General features: G+C 36.8%; 1 protein-coding gene across 5 annotated transcripts in view; it reads right to left on the bottom strand.

The window, feature by feature from the left end:
* EFR3A (EFR3 homolog A) overlaps positions 1–21,392 on the bottom strand; it is a 103,499-nt gene that overhangs the window by 8,448 nt on the left and 73,659 nt on the right. For all 5 annotated transcript variants that reach the window (XM_014831319.3, XM_014831323.3, XM_070481611.1 and 2 more), the window contains 6 exons: positions 21,150–21,311; positions 20,386–20,517; positions 18,635–18,702; positions 17,542–17,669; positions 7,764–7,855; positions 2,731–2,779 (listed from right to left, as the gene is read on the bottom strand). In XM_014831319.3, the coding sequence (XP_014686805.1) occupies positions 2,731–2,779; positions 7,764–7,855; positions 17,542–17,669; positions 18,635–18,702; positions 20,386–20,517; positions 21,150–21,311 (631 nt within the window). The remainder of the gene's footprint in view (positions 1–2,730; positions 2,780–7,763; positions 7,856–17,541; positions 17,670–18,634; positions 18,703–20,385; positions 20,518–21,149; positions 21,312–21,392) is intronic.

The following is a 21,392-nucleotide window of genomic DNA, read 5'->3' as shown; positions in this document are numbered from 1 at the left end:
AGAGAGGGAAAAGGCATTATTTTTTTCTTCCTTTGAAATTGTGGCAGGGTAACAAAGTTGAAGAACTGATGTACTTCAGAATGACTATAATGCAGAGTTATGATCACCTCTCTGTTGTTAGGTAGACCAGGGTCACAAACTCACACGTGCCAGGGGCCAGGCAGGAAACATAAATATTTAAATCAGGTCAGGCAAAAGCAGCAGGAAATAGGGGGACTTGGGCAAGCTGAGCACACACCCCTGCTCTTAAGTATTCAAATTCAATTTCTGAAAATAATGCTTCCACCTAAATCCAACCTGAGCCAGCGAGTGTGCTTTCCATGCATTAGTCAGCAGTTCTCAAACTTTATGGTTTTAAGACTCCTTTACACTCTTGAAAATTATTGAGAAAACCAAATAGCTTTTTTAATACATGTTATATCTATTGGTATTTTCCATATTAGTATATAAAACTAAGAAACTTTAAAAATATTCCTTTAAAAATAATGAAACCATTGTACGTTAACATAACAGCCGTCTAACGAAAAAATAACATTTTCCAAAACAAAAGAATTTAGTGAGAGAGTAGCATCGTTTTATATTTTTGCAAATCTCCTTAATGTCTGGCTTGAGATAAGGCAGCTGGTTTCCATCTGCAAATGCATTCAATCTGCTGCAATATGTTACTTTGGTTGAAGCATATAAAGAAAATCCAGCCTCACACGGACAGGTATGGGGAAAGGAAGAGTATTTCAATAGCCTTTCCACATAATTGTGGATATTTCTTCTTGGACACTACAACAAAATTTAGCAAGTGGTAGTTTCTTAAAAGTTAGTTGCAATATGGAATTTAAAACCTTATTAATAAAACTTCTTTCTAACTGGTTACATTAAAACCAATTGATCTATTTTATACTTTGAATTGGTCTTTACTCATGCACGAGCTTGCAACATCATGCAATGGTCATTTGGAATATTGGTCCACTGACTTATACAGATCCTCTAAATGTAGACATATGTCATTATAACATGTTTTTTAAAAAATCACATTTGTTAGTTATTACCACGGATCTCATGAGAAAGGTCTTTAAATATTGGGGAGCTGTCAAACACAGTGGCAGCAGATAGCTGCAAAATTCTAATTTTACTTAAAAGTGCTAATCTCATCATTGGGAGTAAACAGTGTTGGGGTATTTTGTTTTACTTTTTTGTCTTGAAGTGACGCCCTCACTTCGTTTATTTTCCAGAAAATATCCACCATATACAAAAGGTTTTCTGTCAGTCTTTTTTTGCAAAGTAAAAATGGTGTTCCCTGTAAAAATGACTAGTTCAGCTTGCAAATCAAGGCAATCAAAGAAGTGCTTTATGTGTACTTCCCAAAGACAGATACTCATGGGTTGAGATTTAACAAAATTAATAACTTATACTGACTCATCCAGGGTATTAAGTAAAATCTTGCTTTTTAAAAATAACTGCGAGCGTGGGGTACTGAAGAAGATGATGACCGTTAGTGTAGTTTGATGCCCCTGCCTTCATTCATGTTAAGCAAAAAGGCAAAAAATAACATCTTGGTATCATGATGAAAATCTTTTCTGACTTCGTGGGTCCCTTAAGAGAGTCTCCTCCAGGCCCTCCAGGGGTCTACAGACATACTTTGAGAATCATGCCTTGGACTGTACGTTCCTCAACAGGTCTTAATCTTCAGATGCCTCAGAGTATCCTGCACATGATGAGTGTTCAAATACTGCTTACTGAATTCAATTAACTTTATTTTGGCAAATTTGATATTGTATTACAACAAGGAAAAAATCCTTTAATGGATTAAGCTAGAAAAGGTCACATTTTATTTCACATGTGATGGGTGCTAGAGCACTTTCCTTTCCTTTATAATGATTTTCTTATTCTGAGATCTCTGAAAAAATAAGAGGCAATTTCCATCCAATAATGCTTTACCAGATAGAAATGAATTGTGATCAAGGCATCATTAGCCTAGTAGTAGCTAATATTAATACTTAATTGAAGGACCCACTCTAAAACAAAGAGGCAAATTATGTGAGATAAAATTTATTTCCATAAAGGCCAAAGGAGAAAAAACTATATATAATATAAAACTATATTTTATGCAAAGGTAAGTGAAAAGACTACAGAGTCAGTCAGACCTGGGTATCAAATCTGGCTCAAGCATTTACTAGCTATGTGATCTCAGGAGAGTTTGTTAACTTCTCTGCCTCAATGCTCTCATTAATAAAAGAGCAGGGATTAACGTGACACTCTATCATGCCCACTGACAATCTCTACCAGCTCCTTCCTCTTACCCCATTACAAACACCCTTCTAATTATACTACTATAATCCTGTTAAAAATCACTTTATTTAATTTTCTCAGAATTTTCATCCCCACATCACCTACCAAAGGAAATACTTGACTATTTCTCTTAAGTTCATGCACCCTGAATGCTGGCCATCACATAAGGGTGGCATTAAGATACACTGTGATATGTTTTCATAACCCTAGAAAAGTCAGTCTAAACAAAGGAAGAGAATTATCTATGATGAGACAATTGTAAACACTTAAAGAATGTAGTTAAATAAATCAGTTATATATTCATATAGAAATCAATGAGATATATATATATACATTTTTTTTTGTTTTTTGCCATGCTGCCTCTATTTATTCTGGCATCTAAACAAGTACTAAGATAAAGCTAAGCTAGTAAAATATCAGGAGAGTTAACAAGTGCAAAAATCTCACCAATTGCTTTCTTTAATGCTTCAAAGGTGATTTCTTCAGTGTTACTAACCTAGAGAAAAGTGATTTTAAGTAAAATAAAGAGTTAAGAAAGGTCAATATAAATAATACCTTCAAGTTACAAGTCATCTAAGAAGTTTCACAAATGTTTTTCTTCTTTGTGTTGGCTTGATTTGTGATCATACTCCACAGTATCAAATAATCCCCACCTTCTTATTGGGTGTAACAATGGCCCACTGCAGTGGTTCCCCAAACAAGTCTACAGATTAACGTCAGGCTGGCAGAATTAACATCCTCTAGGCAACCCAACCACCGCCGAGTTATAGAACTCAATCTCCAGTAAGGTGAGGTGTAATAAGATTTGAGTCCCACTGACTGAACTATGCTTCATGAGTGAACAATGCTTTAAAACAGTCAAGGTAGAGATTATATATCTATACACACACACACACACACATATATATATATAAAAATATATGTGTGTATATATATAGTTTCAGCTGTGTAATAATTGAAAACTTAGCCTCCATAATTTTGGTACCACATAGAGTTTACAAATCAAAAATGAAATAATCTAAAACTCTGAATGGTTTAAAAGCAAGAATCACTACTTTGGGAAGTGTTCAAGGAGTACAGTTAACTAACATCTTAAAATAATCATATACTGGATCTTTTAAGATCAACCAACAAGTTTTATTCTCCAGATATAAACTTTAACTTAGGGTTTTCAAGTCTCTCTCTCTTGCTCTGAGATAGGTAAAAGGTATGAAATCAACTGCTTTATGATTAAAAAAAAAAGTCAGTAATATTTTTTGTGGCACCAACACATTTACAGGAGGAATAATATCCAGTTACTACAGTTTCTCTGAATAAAAATTAAGAAGTGATACATGAGTACTTGCCTGGGATTCTGGTCATCCCTAATTTTAGCTCATGGGCTTCTTCTGCTAGTCTAAAGCAGCAAGACTAATAAAAGCAAAGGACTTCATGCTTTGCACCTTAGCTTCTCTGTAATACAAAGGCTTTAGCTGGAAATCAAGCAGCAAGAGTTCCACTACCTCAGTTTTTCTACTGAGGGTTCATATGTCTAGTTGAAGTCAGATTAAACTTGGGGATCTTCAGTTGCTTTGTTCTAGATATTTGGAGCAGATATACAAGATTAGGCTCTGGATGGTCAACTACTTGTACCTAGACGCAATCTAGTTCTTCAATGAAAAAACTCACTACTGTTCTTAAAGCTGGTTAAGAGCTTTAGACTCTAAGAAACAATTACAGTACAGGAGAAAGAACGCAAGAGAAGTGAGAAGGCCAGTATTCTTGTCATGTAATTTTTACTTATTACCTGTTCAATCTTGGGTAAGTGAAAAGCTAGAAGTACTTTACCTAATAACTCTTCTTCCCTATTTGTTCTTGTTTTCCTTAACTCAGATAATTATGATGCAGTCTCCTAGCATCGAAAACTCCCAAGTCATTCTGTCCCTCTACTTTCTTATTTTTTACCTCCTTTCTCTAAATCCCTTCAAGTTCCTTGCTGGTCCTCCCCATCTGCCTCTAGATCAGGGTACTCTTGCCCCTCTTCCTATCTCCAGCCTGGCCACTCCAGATGCTCATCACCTTAAGTGTGGACTATTACAAGGATACCCAAACTGGCCTCTCTTCCTCCAGTCTCTTCTTACCAATTTAGCCTAGTTACAGTCTGAGACTCTTCTATGAAAGCAGAGCTCTACAGTGACACTGCCTGAATTTCAGTGTTTCCCTACTTCCTATCAAATCACATATGAAGCCCTCAGGCTGGTGATAAAACCTTCTATAATTTTCCTTCAGTCTTGTTTCCCACTGTTCCCTTCTGTGAATCCAACTAAAAAGGAAAAAACAGACCAACTGCTTTATACTACTGTTTAATGATTCCTATTTTTCATATAATATAGCTGCTAAATGCAATCCACCTACATCATTTGGTGTTCAACCAAACTACGATCTGTTCCAACTCTAGAGGAAAAATTGGTTGTGTTGGTATTCTGGAAAAATGGTACAAAGGCATCATCCTAGAGGAGTTTCAACATTCCTTTGATTTCCTCTTTATGATGTTTGCCTTACTCATGATCTACAACTCTAACCTAGACTGTACAACACCCCTGGGCCTGTATAAAATCTGCTATTCTTCTCTTCCCCATCATACTAGTTGTTAGGCACTTGCATTGATACCTTCGTAATTCTCCAGCACCTAGCACACAGCAGGTTCTGACTAATAACCTTGACTTGACACTAGACTTGTTTTGTTAGCACACATGCAAGGTTTCTTCAGTTATATCTGGGGAGAAGGCAGGAGTATGTAAGTATAAAACAAAGATCTGTTATTTGTCCTAGAATAAACAATAATCCTTTTCAGCCAACCAGTGACTTAATTTTGTGCTCAGAATAATTCAACATGCACTCAAAATTTAGTATTATATAACTTCCCACCCATTCCCCCAAATAATCAAGCACTGACTACTACCTTTTAGGGAAAAGAACTAAGTGGCGATTTCAGGGTTTATTCATACTCATTATGCATATCATTCATGCCTACAGTGCCCAAAGAGAGCACCAGAGATCAGAGAATCAGACCTAGGGCGCTTTATTCTATTAGTCAAGCTGACAATTTTATCTCAGGAGGCAGAGATGCCTCTATTCCATTTTAGCCATTTATCTTCTTGAATACCTTAATTTTATTTAGGTATCTTCATATATATATATATATATATACATGTGGTATCTTTATTTAGGTATCTTCATATATATATGGCAAAGTTCACTAAGTGATTCACGGTAGGCTAAGGTTTAAATTGCAAATGCTGGAATTGACATACCTCAGGACCAGGTATTTCAAAAGACTATAGTAGCAATCTGAGTTATATCTAGGGAAAACAGAAGATTGCTAGGATCTCCATCTAAACAATCTTCTGATTCTTTTTTTTTTTTTTTTTTACATTATAAGCTCTAAAAGCAGGTACCACATATATCTGAGGAGTAACTGGGATTACGTATACAAAATTTCAAATTTTTCAAATGAGCAATTTCCTTATCTGATTCATTGTTAGCAAATATACTGATTCATAGTTTGATTAACTGATGATTACCTAACTGATGCAAATTTCTCCTGTCCATGCTATGAAATTAATTAGTTCTAGCCTAGAAGGTCATGTTATTCTGTCTTCTGGTATTTGAATAATCATTCCTAAAATGCAAAATCAGATTCCATAATGGTAAATGAGTGTGTAACTCCATGTGCTCAAGAGAATCTTACACTACACTGTACTTAACTTTTCAAATGCTCAGTGTAAGGCATATCTGACTTAGAACTTACAGCAAAAAGAAAACAACAGGATCTTTAACAAGTTAACAAATGTATTAATGGACTTTCAATGTAAAGTTCATGTTCAAGAATCTTCCTCCGATATTAAGTCATTATGCAAATTTTTTTTCAGTTCATTTTATCAAAATAGACTAATTCTTTACAACAGTGTTAAGTGTTACGCATATATTTTTATAAAAGAAATAAAAATGCCTAATAAAAGGAGACTGGAATAATACCAGTCAATAAAATATACTGTACTCTTGACAAAATAAAGTGTATAACCCAAGGCTTTGGATGAATTTCTTTCCTGAAAGGTAATAACAACAAATTCATAATCATTCAAAGACAGAGCTTACAAGATACCCTCCTTACAAGTAAGTAGTGTGTAAAAAAATTAAAATGGCTTTGAAGAGGTCAATTTTGGGAAGATTTTTCTTGAGCCTTAAATTGGCAAGAAACTTTAAACCAACCTTAATGCCCTAAGTTTCAAAATTTATACTAACTGCCTCTTCAATGATTCTTGATGCTCTAGTAATTTAATAATACTGATTAATTTTACATAATGGAGAGTTAAACAGCAGAGAGGATATAAGTTAGTCAGCTGTACCCTAGCCACCAAATAGTTTTAATTCCTGAAGACAAATTAACTGACAGGGATTGGAAGGGGGAGGAGAAAGGAGGCTGAGAAAGCATGAATTCAGACAACTTCCTTCCCCTTTTCTTAGAGAGATATTCTTTTAATTATTTATATTGTATCAATAAGAAATAATGAAATACCTAGGAAGGCAAACAATGGATAAACCACAAGGAGGAGGCTGACTTGTCATGCTGGTATTGTGGCATTTTTACTTGACTATCAAAAAATTCTCTGGTGACTTGTGTGGAATAAGTCCTAGAGAACACTGGCTGCTGTTGCTTCCTATAACTCAGGAGGGTACACTCTTGTGCTCTATTGAAACAGAAGGAGAGCATTAAATCTATGATTTTTCAAATAAAGTCAAGTCGTTGATAAAGCTTAACCTACATTAAATTTACTATATTTACTATCCAAAATGATAAAAATTTTCCCTCATAGATGAAGTTTTAAAGTTTTCTAAAACTAGTGAACATTAGCGAACATGAGAGAGCATAATTCCATTTATTCTCGTAATTTATTTCATAAATCTTTGGAGATAAACAGGATCCAGAGGACCTCCTAATTTAATAACAGGCCTTATATAACATTTTTTACTTGTAAGACAAATCTTTCTTAGTTCTGTTTTATGGTTCCTTTTATCACACTAAATTACAATATGTGAAATCTAATGCTATCACAACACAATGTTAAGTGTATGTCTTTATAGATAGCTGAAATGAGCTTAGTAAAATTATAAATAAGTTCAAGGCTAAATCAGATTAACTTTGTACTAGCAATTGTTTTGATCTGGGGATAATTTACAGCTGTATCTGTTCCTGTCTGAAAGTATGGAAGCACAAAAACATTTTTTTTGAAGACTGGCACCTGAAGTGACATCTGTTGCCAATCTTTTTTTTTTTCTTCTCCTCCTCAAAGCTGCCCCCTGCGCCCCCCCCCCCCCCCCCCCCCCCAGTACACAGCTGTATATTCTAGTTGTGAGCGCCTCTGGTTGTGCTAAAGAATTCTTTTAAATTGATGTCTAACTCAAGACAGTACTCTGCCATATAACTCTTAGCAACTTACCACATCATCAGAAGGAACGCTGTTGGGTAAAATATCCACCTGAATGGATACAGTGTCCACAATACTTTTTCTTCTAGAAAGTCGATCTTCATCTAAAATAAAAATTTGTTCCTCATTATTTGTCAATTAGAAATAGTATATCATTTATAAACTCTACTTGTTTCAGATTTCAAAAAAATTTCAGCAAATTAAGAGTTTGTCTTTTTTGCTCTTTCTAAATCTATAGAGCATTGTGTTCTCAGGCTTTTAAATTTTGTGAACAGATTAAAAAAATAAGATTGATGGGGTAAACTGAAATAAGGTTAATAGTTTTTTTTCCAAAAAGGGACATTTAGAACAGCAACATCAATAACCGTTACCTAATAGTTTAATAAAAAATAAAAGTCAACATAACACCAAAAAGATGAATTACATGATCTTAGTCGAACATGTTCAGTTTAATTAAAAACTCATAATATTGCCCTTATATCTCTAATTTTTCCACAAAACAGTGAAAGCTGTCAACAAACTCTGGCTCTAGGGTGGTAATTTAGGAACCAATGTCTAAAAGTCTCTACTGTGCATCGAAATTTGTGGACTGATGGGGGGTGGCCCCATGGCTGAGTGGCTGAGTTTGCACGCACCGCTTTGGCGGCCTGGGGTTTTGCCGGTTCGGATCCTGGGCACGGATATGGCACCGCTCATCAGGCCATGCTGAGGCGGCGTCCCAAATGCCACAACTATAGGGACCCACAACTAAAAATATATACAACTGTGTACCTGGGAGCTTTGGGGAAAAAAGGAAAAAAATAAAATCTTAAAAAAAAAAAATTTGTGGGTTGATAAAATTTGCTTCTTCAGTCAATAGTTCCTTCTCCATCACTTCCAGTCATTCAACTCCACTGGCCCCTGATCTTTTGCTTTATAATTTAACTACCTATCCAGAAAAACTTTCTCTTCACTTCAATGCTCTAGCTAATCTACTTTTCTCCCCACTTTTGCAAACTTGCAAAGTTCTCGAGCTCTCAAGTAAGCTCAGTCTGAACCAATAGCTCTAATCTTTCACTACCTACTCTTCCTGCAATTCAAATCCTGCCCCCAATCACTCTTCCTAAAGTGCTTTTTCATAAAATTCCACTGTCTTCCTAATCACTAAATTCAACAGCTATTCCTCAAGGCCATTTTCTGCTTAACCACTTAATGGAAATTTCTATTTTTTGATGAAAATCTCCTTCCATAAATTCTTTTCTACTTCTATTTTCTATTTCAGCATTCAACAACATTCCACAAATCTATTCAGTGATAGGACACCATGTTAGGTGATAGGGACAGATTGCTGAATGCAGTCCATACCCTCAGAGAGCTTACAGTCTAAAGGGAAGACAGAAAATAAACAAATCATCACAAGAATAATAAAGTATAAAGGAGAAGTACAGGGTGCTGGGAGAACAGCTACTAATCATGGTTACATTGAAAACAAGGAAGCCACTTTGTGTATCCCAATACACAGAATTAGAGGCTTATTCAACCATGGCTGGAGCTGGACAAGCCGACAGTCAGGAGAGTCATCACAGACACTCCCAGACTGCAGCATGGAAATGGGTAATTCTCAAGAAGCTCCCTAGAAGCTCCAAGTCTGCTGCCTGTCCATTTGGACACCTACAACAGTCCTTGAAGGATAACAGTTTCTCTTCTCCCACTTTCAAAATTTTGTCTGAGCGCTTTGCACTGTCAGTCTCTAACAGAAAATCATATGGGGAAGAGGATTCTGGGAAATGTATTTCTCAATTTTTCCCCTATGATGCAGAAGAGAATTTAGAAGAGGCAGCAATGACATCAACTGGGCAATAGGCAGTCTGGACTCACTTTTCTTTGGCTCCTCTTCTACTCCCATCCATAAAAGATGTGTTCATCCAGATCACATCCTTGGTCCCCCAACTCTCCTACAGAGTTCCCAAGTACAATTAGGGCTTCAACTGGCACCTAGCAGGCACTCTATAAAGACCTGTATGACTGACCAGGAGGATTCTGGTGCCTCACTTTCTCTTCTGAGCTCAAGTTCAATATTTTCAATTTCCTATCAATGTTTGATTCTACATGTTCTAAAGCCAATTTTAACATGGCTAATAAACCATCTTTTCCTCTACACTGCCCTATTTATTTTCAAGAATGCCATCATTCAACAACCTTTATCTTTTCTTATCTAAACTCTTAGGATAGCTTCCTAATACATCTGGTCTAATACATCTCTCCCTTCTGTACTGCAAATAGAAATGCTCCTAAAATAAAGCATTTCAGTCTTAATTATAATTTTACAAGTACAGCCCACTGACTAATGCAGAGCTTCCCAAACTTTTTTATATCATTGCACATCCATAAAACTACAATACATGTATGGCACACGGAAACCAATGGAAGAGGCTGCTCAACTGCAGGCTCTGACTGCCTAGGCTCCACTCAGCTACGTGAAGAACTAGGATCAGTTAGACACCTGTACTGTTCCCAACAAGAGGTGGAAGCTCAGACCGAGAATCAAAGTCTAACAGCACAGTTACTTCATAAGCTGGCAAACCCCATTTTTCGGATCCAATTTCACATATACTGTGATTTTATTCTACAAAGGAGTAAAGAGTGAAGAACTAAAGGAAGGCCAGCATAGATAAACTGGTTTCTCTCTTACCAACTACTCCTCTACTGCAAGGGAGCCTTCCATAGCAGTAACCAATGCTGTTAATCAAATACGGGAATTTACCCTCTCTCTGCGCAGATGGTAGGACTGCAATTCCCGGCCTCTCTGTGGTTAGGAAGGACTATGTAACCACTTCTGGCCAGTAAAGTATGAGAATGTTCTAGAGAGCAGCTGCTCCATCTGCTTGGATTCCAGATATGGATGATAGGAAGTTATACACAGTTTGAGCAACAAATAAATCTTGACTGTTTTAAATCACTAAGAACTTGTGATGGTTTGTTATCACAGCATAACTTAGCCAGGGTTTCTTAATGTTGGTACTACTGACATTTTGGGCCAGATAGTTCTTGTGGGGGCTTTCTGTGTACTATAGGATATGTAGCAGCAACACCAGCTTCTACCCACTAGATGCCAGTAGGCCTACCCCACCTTTCCCTGACCCAGCAGTGGTAACTAAAAATGTCTCCAGGATTGACACATGTTCCCTGGGATGTGCAAAATCACCCTCGATTGAGAACCACTGACCCAGTCCACCCTGACTGATGACAGACCTTGCTACAGTTTTCTATATATGCCACCATCATACTTAAGCCTCTTAACACACTAACCACATTACTTCCCCAAGCAATTCTACCCACTGCTTGAGGAATTAAAAAGGCATTCTGGGCTCTCTAGTCAGATCTTACCAACAGTACCTTCAATGGCTCACTATTTCTCTAGTGTTCTAGTCAAATGTGCCTATTCAATATCTGAGCATGTTTTGGCATATTTGCCTTCCATGCTTTTCTACAAACAGAAACCCCTACTGGAAACACCTTATTACTTGCCTTTCCTTATGTCCTCCCCACTGTATAGATTCTTATCTTTCAAGGCCTAGTTGAATATTATATCACTTCCTTAAAATCTTAAATATTACTCCAATCACTTCTACTCACTCCTCCTTGTTCTAGCTACAAAAATCTATGATCAGTTATGACTGATCCTCTCTTACTACAGACATGTAAATTAACGTCTTATCTCCCCTACCACACCAGAAATCCAGTGACAGACTGTGTTTTGCATCCATCATACAGTACAGGAGTCACTCAGGTTCTGCTGTATGAAGGCTGGACGTACAGAATGAATACATACTCTGCTGTGACAAATTACTACATATGGTTTTGCCGGAGTTTTCAGGTTGAAAATACTTTATCTCCTGCATGTGGCTATTACTGAGCTAACCCAGACACTGTATCCCTTCTGTTTTTCCTTCATGATCACATGCCATGATATAAAATACCAAACATAAGGACACGACTACAAAATAGGATGTGGTCATCACTGCTCACTTGTTTTTACCTGCTATGCAGGCCAACGTTCAAGGTCTCGCCAGAACTCAAAATGAGGAAAACATAATGGCCTGCTTCTCATAAAGCACCACATAAAAGAATTTCTAGGTTAATATACAAAGGCTGATGGGTTGCAGAAAGAGTCAAATTGAAGCCTAAGATAAAAATAAAAAGGAAGAGGGGTATGAGGGCAGGAGGGGGATCACTGAGTGGCAAAAGTCAATGAGCACAGAAGGAAGTGTAGAGGATAAAGATTTAAGAAGATCAGAAATTTTAAAAGGGGAGAGAATGAAATTTAATGGGAAACTCTAACACTATATTCTCAGAACCTTTCTTCTTTTGACCTATATCATCACCTGCTTACAGGTGACTGCAGAAAAGCTACAGCTATCATCAGATCAGATGCCTTGTACATCTACACAAAAGGAAGCTCCTAAAATAGAGCTTACAAAAGATAACTCCGATGCTCCCATGGGCCGTCGACGTCTGTTCCTGACCTGCTTTTCCAAGCCCAGTGACAGGCAGCATCACCGTAGCCTCCATGGACTTGCCTGTCTTGCTGGCTCTAGAGAACTGCCCTGTCACCCTCTCAGTGTCTGATGTACACGCCCCTGGGGAGACCCTTGCTTCTCTTCCTCAAGCTGGGTTGGGCAGTCCTAGACACCACTTCCTGTGCCCTTTCCATTTTCCTATCCCGCCTTCCTCTCAGCTTCCTGTATCTGCTGTTCACAATGGTAATCACCATTTCTTCTTTTCTGTTTTTCACTAGAACCTGGATTTCAGAAGCACTACTTAGAGAGAGCTATGCCTAACTTCCTTCAGTGATATTTTGCTGCCACCTAGTGTATCTGTATATAATGTACATATGGCATTCAGATGGCTAAGGAACAGAGAAAAGAGTCTGAATACAAGTGGCACAGAACTACAATAAACTACTCTCAATATAATTTTCTGTGGCTATATAAAAAAGATATAGGGACTGACAATTGAATATAGTAAGTCATAATTGTAATTAGGACTACTATACCACTCAGATTCAATTAAGCTAACTGGGGCAAAATAAAATTCCGCAAGTAATTTATCTACACAAGATTCAAAATGTCATAGTTTAGGGCTGACACCACTCATACAGATATAATTTTTTGGTCCTACAAAAATACACAAAATTCCATCTAGAGCTAATGCATATTTCAGAACAAAAACAAACCAAAAATCATTGTCACTATGGAATAAAAAGTTAGTGTAATACAAAAGACAATTAAAAAAAAAAAAACTGGGCCAGCCCCGTGGCCGAGTGGTTAAGTTCATGTGCTCCACGTCGGCAGCCCACGGTTTCACTGGTTTGAATCCTGGGTGCAGACATGGCACCATACATCAAGCCATGCTGAGGCGGCATCCCACATGCCACAACTAGAAAAACCCACAACTAAAATATACAGCTATGTACTGGGGGGATTTGGGGAGAGAAAGCAGAAAACAAAAAAAAGAAAAAGAAGATTGGCAAGTTATTAGCTCAGGTGCCAATCTTTAAAAAAAAAAAACGCAAACAAAACAAAACTTTAAAACAGAACCTCTACCAGAAGAAATGGGATATATATGTGAAAATACATTTTTAAGCAGATATTGGTTGGTAAATAATGGAGGTTTTGATAAAGCAGATAAAGGCATCCATGTGTTATAATCAGCAGGACAAACAAAATTCAAAATGCCAAGTGGAAGATTAAGACATTTAAAAAATACTAATACCATTTTTTTTTCTTTTTCTCCCCCATTCCTCCTGCTATATAGTTGTATATTTTAGTTGTGGGTCCTTCTAGTTGTGGCATGCGGGACGCCGCCTCAGCATGGCCTGATGAGCAGTGTCATGTCCACGCCCAGGATCTGAACTGGCAAAACCCTGGGCTGCTGAAGTGGAGAGTGCGAACTTAACCACTTGGCCACACGGCTGGCCCCTAACATCATTCCTATATTTATATGGTATTTTGTAGTTTTTAAAAGTACATTCATGTACATATCCTATTTGAGCTAAATGGCTTAGGGGCTATAATCCTTGCTTTATGTATGAGGACAAGGGTCACTGAGAGATTAAGGGGGTCTGCCCAAGGCCACATAGCTAGGGTTGAGCCAAGCCATTCTCTTCTCTTTCTCTTCATTTCTTCACCTAGTCATCCTCCCTGACATTTACACAATGTTGTAAGCCAATATGACCTCAATTAAAAAAAAAATCACCTATACTGCTGATTTCAAAACTCTCATTATAAGCTCCAAACTCTCACACAAAACCCAGCCCTGACTCCTGACTGCCTACAGGGTACCTGAGTCGGATGCTCTGCTGTCGAAGATACTCAACAAGAGGCTGATCTATAAAACTAACCCCTCTTTCCTAATCAGTTCTGTTAATAAAATCTCTGTCCTTGTATTATTCAAGATTCAAAACTACTGATAGAGAGTTACATCTGAAATGCATACTTCTTTCTTTCTTCACTTACACCCATTTGTATCACCCAGACCTCCTTAAAAAACAAAACAAAACAAGCAAAAGGAAGCAGCAAATAAAGTGCTCTTCCTCTTGGCTCTGTGCCATGCACCCACGTCTCCAAGGCAGAGACCTAGATAAGATCTTTGGCTTTTTCTGTGTCTCCTCATATCAATCAGCTGCTTACAGATTCTTTCTTTTAAATTTTTCTAGAATCCACCCACTTCCCTGTATTTTCACTGGTACCTCTTGAGAACAGACCTCTGTTCTCTTTCCTGGGGATTAGTGAAGAGTATTTTAAATAGTCACCCCATCTCCAGTTTGCTAAACTACAACCAAGTAATATTTCCAAAATGCAACTCTGATCATGCCATCCCCTATTTAGGATCATTCAATGACTCCTGCGTTGCTTTCGGAATAAAGTTCAAACTATTTAAACTGGTTTTACAATTCCCAACTCCACTCCTTCCATTCACTCCAGGTAGATTAACTTTATATTAATTCCTTGAAAAATCGTGTTCTTGCCTACCTCCAATCCTTCACACAGGCTGTCACTGTCGTATGAAACACGGTTCACTTGCCTAACACTTGCTTCAGGCTCGGCTTAGGGATTTTCTTCCTCAGGAAGACATCCCTGTTCCAGCAAATCTGGACCAAATGCTCTCCCAGGTGCTGCCTGAGGGCCCTAAGCGTCTCTGATCACAGCCTTTAAGGCATACTGCGACTGTCTGGCTATTCGTCTTGTTAGAGACAACTGCATAATGAATTAACTTCTTTCCTATGCATCTAAAATAAAACTGGTAAAGTGCCATCTTGGGAGAACTGAAAAATAGTCACTCAAATCATCTGTGTTTTGTGGTTCAGATGAGGAACCCAGCTAAAAAAGACTGTAAGCTTTGTGAAAGTAGGGAGCTCTATCTCATTCATTCTTGCTTTTGTCTGTACAGCAGCCGACAGTGTAAGTACTCAGTGAACACTTCAATAATTGTATAAGCTTACTGAGGCCACTGGCACCTCTGCATGATCCAGCTGAGGGGTATTACTGTATCCCTTTACAGAGGAGCACTTAGCACATGCCTAGACACGTCCTATTCACTCAAATTCTAGGCTGATTTAAGATAAAAGAAAAATATAATAATCAGCTGACATCTACCGACAACTTACTGTAGGTCAGGCATGAATAGTTCTTAGGCAGAACACTCTTCTTTCTCTAGAACCAGTTATCATTGCATTTCAAGCATTCCTCTGTCTTCCCCACTAGATTTTAATCCTTGAGGTTAGGGACTGCATCTTAACATTTTTCTACCCTTCAAAGTCATATCAGTGCCTGATAAATAGTAGGCACTCAGTAAAGGCTTGTGGAATAAAGGAAAAACTCAATCTAGATCAATACAGATGACTGAACAATCTTTGAACACATGAAAAATAGCAAAATCAAATAAATTATTAAGCACCTACCTGAAGAGGTAAGACAGTGATGTCATCTAATCAAAATATTTAATTTCAGCCTTTCTACCTCATTTGTAAAGAAAGATAATACTATCTTCCTCACCAATTTTAAGGATTAAATGAGAAAATGAATACAAGAGCCTATCACAGTGCCTGCACACAGTTAGTGCATAATAAACAGCAGCTACTATTCTGATGATGACAGGCGTATGCACGATACACAACAAACTAAATATATTTTGCTTTTTCTTTTAATACATTGTTCTTAAATTTCTTAATTTTTAAGATGACTGATACAGCAAAAGAAAAATTTAATAACCGATTGATTGTCCCCTAAATTGTCACTGTATCTTCTGACTCTTTCTGCATTAAGGCAGGACACACACGCCACAGGCTGGTTCTAAACTATCAACGTTTTTATAAATCAGAAAGGTCTTATTCAGACTGAGGGATTTCTATGCAGTCATATAATTAAGTATATACTGAAATATTCAGAATTCCTCCAGTCATAAAGAGGCATTAAGAAAAAGAATACATCTTTTTCAGGGGTGAGAGGAAATGAGGAAGAGCAAACCACCTTTAAAAAAAAAAGTACCAGAATTTTCATTAAAAATTGTTAAGAGTTAAAGGAACGGGGTAAAAGGAAATAACAAGGGGTGAAAACAAACTATGGGTATGGCGAAGATAGAGCAAAATAATAACTGAACTTATAAGCACAGAAAATATACAGGCCACTGGCTCCATTTTCTAAAGGGCTAACTTTATGAAGCTATTTTCCTAGAGGACAGGCAAGGAAAGGGCAGGCCAAACCAACACTGGATTTACCTTTGTACTTGTGCCTGGGTTTATGAGGTTTTTTGCCTGAAGGAAAAAGAGCTAAATCCAAATTATAAGAATGAAATATTTTAAAAGTCTTTGAAAAAACTTATTTTAAATTACAAAGCTCTACTAATGTTTGATTCTTAGCACTTTTATTTCCCCAAGGAATTCATGGGAAATAAAATCTCTTATTGTCTGGAATTTCTTAAAAATTCAAAATAATCATTAACATCTCAGAATATTATGAACTATCATTGTAATAAATGTACATATTTTGGATCCATATTATAAAAAAGATAGGTATTTACAAAGACTGTGTTACTTCTAATGATTGATGAAAATCACCTAAGTGAAACCAAATAGTTCTCGTACTGAACAGAGGAATCCCCGAAGGAAGACCCAGTTCTTCCACCAAGTTTAATACTTATACAACCAGCAAATGAAGAGGAATGTAAAGACAGAAAGTCTTCGATTTTTAGCTTTTAAAAAAAATTGAATACACGACACCATGCAGTTTTGCCTTGGAACACAACAGAATTACTTCAGTCGATGAAAAGAACAGAAGGAAATACACAGTGCACAGAGGAAAACATCCTTAACTTAAAAGTTTGTGGATTTCTTCACTCAGCAAATGATGTGTCCTCTTTCAAACGACAAAAGTTGCCTAACTCATTAAGTTCAATAAACACAAATCAATAAACAATTTTCAACAATTTCCATAAGTTAAATACAGTATTGATTAATGAGGAAAGATCTCACTTTGCTTCTTTGTTTAAAGTATATTACGTATAATAATAACAACAATAATAATCACCTGAGGACTCGATCTGCTCATGATAAAATCATATATATTTCTTTAGAGATTTACTAACGGTTTTCAAGAGCAAAATTTTAAAAAAGAAGTAAACCCTATTAAGCGTTTGAAAAGCTGTGCTACAGTAAGTCCACAAACAGCACTAATTTTCCTTGCTAACTGGGTCTGGACAAATTACTGAAGCACAATCCCTCGAGTAAGAGTTCGAATTAGCCTCCTCTCACCTGTTACTTGTGGTACGTACGGTACTGACAATCTCTCAACACTATAGCCACTTCCGCCTAGGGACTCGGCAATCTTGTTGGTCAAAAAGTACAAATTTTTGTCATGCTTCTCTAAAGATTTTGGAAGCCTGTCAGGTTGATCAAAACAAAAGTCATTCAATATTATTCAAATTACTGAGCAAAAATAAGTTAATATACAAACATTCTAGATCAAAGCCTAAATATTATAAATATAAATGCAATTTAAACTGTAATTAGTAATAAAAAACGCAGCATATTTTAGGAGACTAACGTGAGCTCTTTAAAAACACATGATATGTGGTCCCATATGTTAACCATTCTGATTCTTTCCTCAATAACGTTCCAATGGTGAAGTCAGCCTTCCGTTATTCTGTTGGCATTCACACATTAAAAGACGACCAGGACTAAATTCAGCTTTAACTTTCATGCTAATTAAAAATCTACTGAGAGAGGAAAAGAAAAATGTAGCTCACTGATTGTTAATAAAAACTGTATTAGCCAGCTAAGTGATGGGAAGCACTGCCCAGTCAGATAAGGTTTTACTTCCCTTTCAAACTGCCTGATATTGTCTTAGCGTTATGTTTTCAATATTAAATTGGTTTTACAGCCCCAAAGTTTGAATAATGTATTCTTCACATATATTTTTTTGTTTGGACAGCAAGAAGAATGCAGGGTATAACACTGATTTTCATTAATAAATCCTTTCTCTCACAATTCTATGAGTATTGTTATTTATTACTAGAAGTCTTGAACAGGATATTGTATTCTCATAAAGGATATTCATTTATATAAGAGAACATGCTATATTTAAAAGATGTATCTCCATATTAAAAAAGAATAAGAGAAATATTTTTTCCATCAAAGACTACCACTGTGTGTGAGGCTACATTAATAATGTACAACAACTTTCATAGCAAGAGAAAGTTGAGTGAATTAAATGACAGAAACACAAAATGATGATTATTATAAATCATCAGAAAATTATTCTAACAATAGTTTATTCCCTTATAATCATCACTGATTGGTTTCTCAAGTCAGTGCCCCTTCCTTAAAATGTAAAGATTTAACATACATGCACTTATCTCTGAAAATATGCTCTGGGAGAAAATAAGGGGCTTCCATAGTTCGAATTTCAATAACCTGAAAAATATCCAAAAACAAAACAAAAATCAAAAACCTCACCTCTCAGGACCTTGCTATGAAAATTTAGAAAACTAAAAGAACAGAAACTAAACATTAAAAAGAAATACTATCACTTTATTTGGAATTCAAGCTATGTTTAGAGCCCAAATGCAGAGTTCATTTTGTTTTCACACTTATTATTTTAAAAATTCAGCAGGTAAAAAGTCATAACAATAAACAATACATGTAGTTAAAAACAATGATAAAGTTACGTTTGGTAAAACCCACTATAAAGGGATAAAAACACCTGTTTTCTCAGAGAAGTGGCACTGTTTGGAAACCCCTCTAGAAAGCGCAAGGCCCTCGGCATGCTCCCTCGCCACGCTCCTTCTGCAGCAGGTGCAGCAGGTCTCGATGCACTTGTGAGACTGGCTCCTCCACTCACCTGCGAGCAACTTCAATGGGGTACTCTGCTTTCATAATATTTCTACCTCTAATGGCAGCCATCAAATATTCACTCAAACATTTGTTTACCAAATAAATGAGTTTTATTTCTTAGAATGCATTAAACGGGCCAGCCCAGTGGCACAGCAGTTAAGTTGTCATGTTCCGCTTCAGCGGCCTGGGGTTGGCGGGTTCGGATCCCAGGTACAGACATGGCGTCGCTTGGCACACCATGCTGTGGCAGGCGTCCCACATATAAAGTGGTGGAAGATGGGCACGGATGTTAGCTCAGGGCCAGTCTTCCTCAGCAAAAAGAGGAGGATTGGCAGCAGATGTTAGCTCAGGGCCAATCGTCCTCAAAAAAAACCCAAAAAACAAAACAAGACAAAAAAAGAATGCATTAAAAACCTAAATTTTAGTACGGACTGAGAGATGTGCTTCCAATGTCATACAAATGAGGTTCTCCCTGACAAACATTTTCAAAGAATAAAAAGTACAGATTTTTTCTGCCAGGTAAGTTAGGGGCTGGCTCTGTGGCCAAGTGGTTAAGTTCACGTGCTCCATTTAAGTGGCCCAGGGTTTCGCCAGTTTGGATCCTGGGTGCAGACCTAGCACTGCCCATCAGGCCATGCTGAGGCAGCGTCCCACACAGCACAACCAATGGAACCTACAACTAGAATATACAACTGTGTACTGAGGGGCTCTAGGGAGAAGAAAAAAAAAACCCCAGGAAGACTGGCAACAGATGTTAGCTCAGGGCCAATCTTTAAAAAAAAAAAAAAGAAATGTATGTTAAATCAGGCAAGTAACTATTTAATGAATTACTGCTGAGAAAAGTTCAATATAGTTGAATGATATAGGACAAATCTCTGAGAGGCACATTAATTATTCAATGTTTGAGAGTTGGCTCAAATAGATTGGTTTAAAACAATAACGACAACAAAAACAGCATAATGTAAGAAAATCTAGATACTGAGATTCATAATGGTTTAAAAAGAAAAAAATTATATATTCAAGCACATGAAGTATCCTGCAACAAAATCAGATATTCTACTCAACCACTACATGAAATATTCTAATAAAACAACAGGCATCAAAGAAAATATAAACACTGTAGTTTCAATTTAGTCACTGAATACTTTTATAAAATTATCTTAATTTGATACATGATCATCAAAATTAAAAATCATCATCACTGGAAGAAAATTAGCCATTTTTGTATAAAAATCAAGTTGAAGCACTTTTCTAAATACTTACCTTGCTAACATGCTGGCAAAATGCAGGGACAGCTATCATTTGACTCACAAAGTTGAGGTATGCAGCAACCAGCGCCATGATTCCACAACGATGGAACATTGGCAAATTATCCTCATTGATAATTGCGCTGTCCTTTAAGAAAAAACAAGCACAGCAGACAGATCAAAGTCTTATGTTCCATTAGTGTTTTCTCTATGACTACATTGAAAAACTGTAGGTAATGTGGAGTGCTAACAAAAATGTCACCTTATAAGAAGTTGTATTTAAAAATTCCAAAAGGGGCATAAATGCCCATTTATAGGAGAGTTAAATCTTTCAACTTAAATAGCGCTTCCTTAGGAAAGCCTTTGCTAAGGAAAAAAAGAAAAGTGTGTGTGTGTGTGTATCTCTTATATATATGTCATATATATTCTCATTGCATGCTGTCTTTTTATTACCTAACACAAACTCTAATTAAACAACTACACCCATGTCACTATTACTCAATGACTATCTTCTGCACTAGACTGAAAGTACGGGCACAGGGACCAGGCAGTCTTCTTCATCACAGTATTCCCCTGGCCTTCATCGATATTTAGCACATAGTCAATGCTCATTCAACATGTGAAAAGAATAAATGAATGTGATCACAGTCTTCGGTATTGTAGACTGAAAATTAGACACTGCCTTTTCAAAATTAACATCCTTGGATAAAGACAACAACACTTGAAATATGGTGTCTAATTTAAAAAAAAGTTTTCTTCAATGAAGTTATGAAAGCATACCTGTAAAGCAATGGCCAATCGAATAAGATCAATAACCACTTCTTCATTGGCCAATTCGATAGTTATAAGAGCAAGAGAAGTATAAAGTAGCTCATAGTTTTTCTGAACATTGTCTTCCTCTTTACAGCCCAAATATATGTGCCGATATAGCTGCTGCCCATTCTGAAAAGGGTAATGACAGAGGAAAAAGATAATTTTGCTTCAAAAGTAATAAAGGCAGATTTCACATGCATATAACCTCCT

Source organism: Equus asinus, chromosome 12 (genome assembly GCF_041296235.1).
Source record: "Equus asinus isolate D_3611 breed Donkey chromosome 12, EquAss-T2T_v2, whole genome shotgun sequence".
Lineage (NCBI taxonomy): Eukaryota > Metazoa > Chordata > Mammalia > Perissodactyla > Equidae > Equus > Equus asinus.
This window is presented reverse-complemented; position numbering and strand designations above follow the sequence as displayed.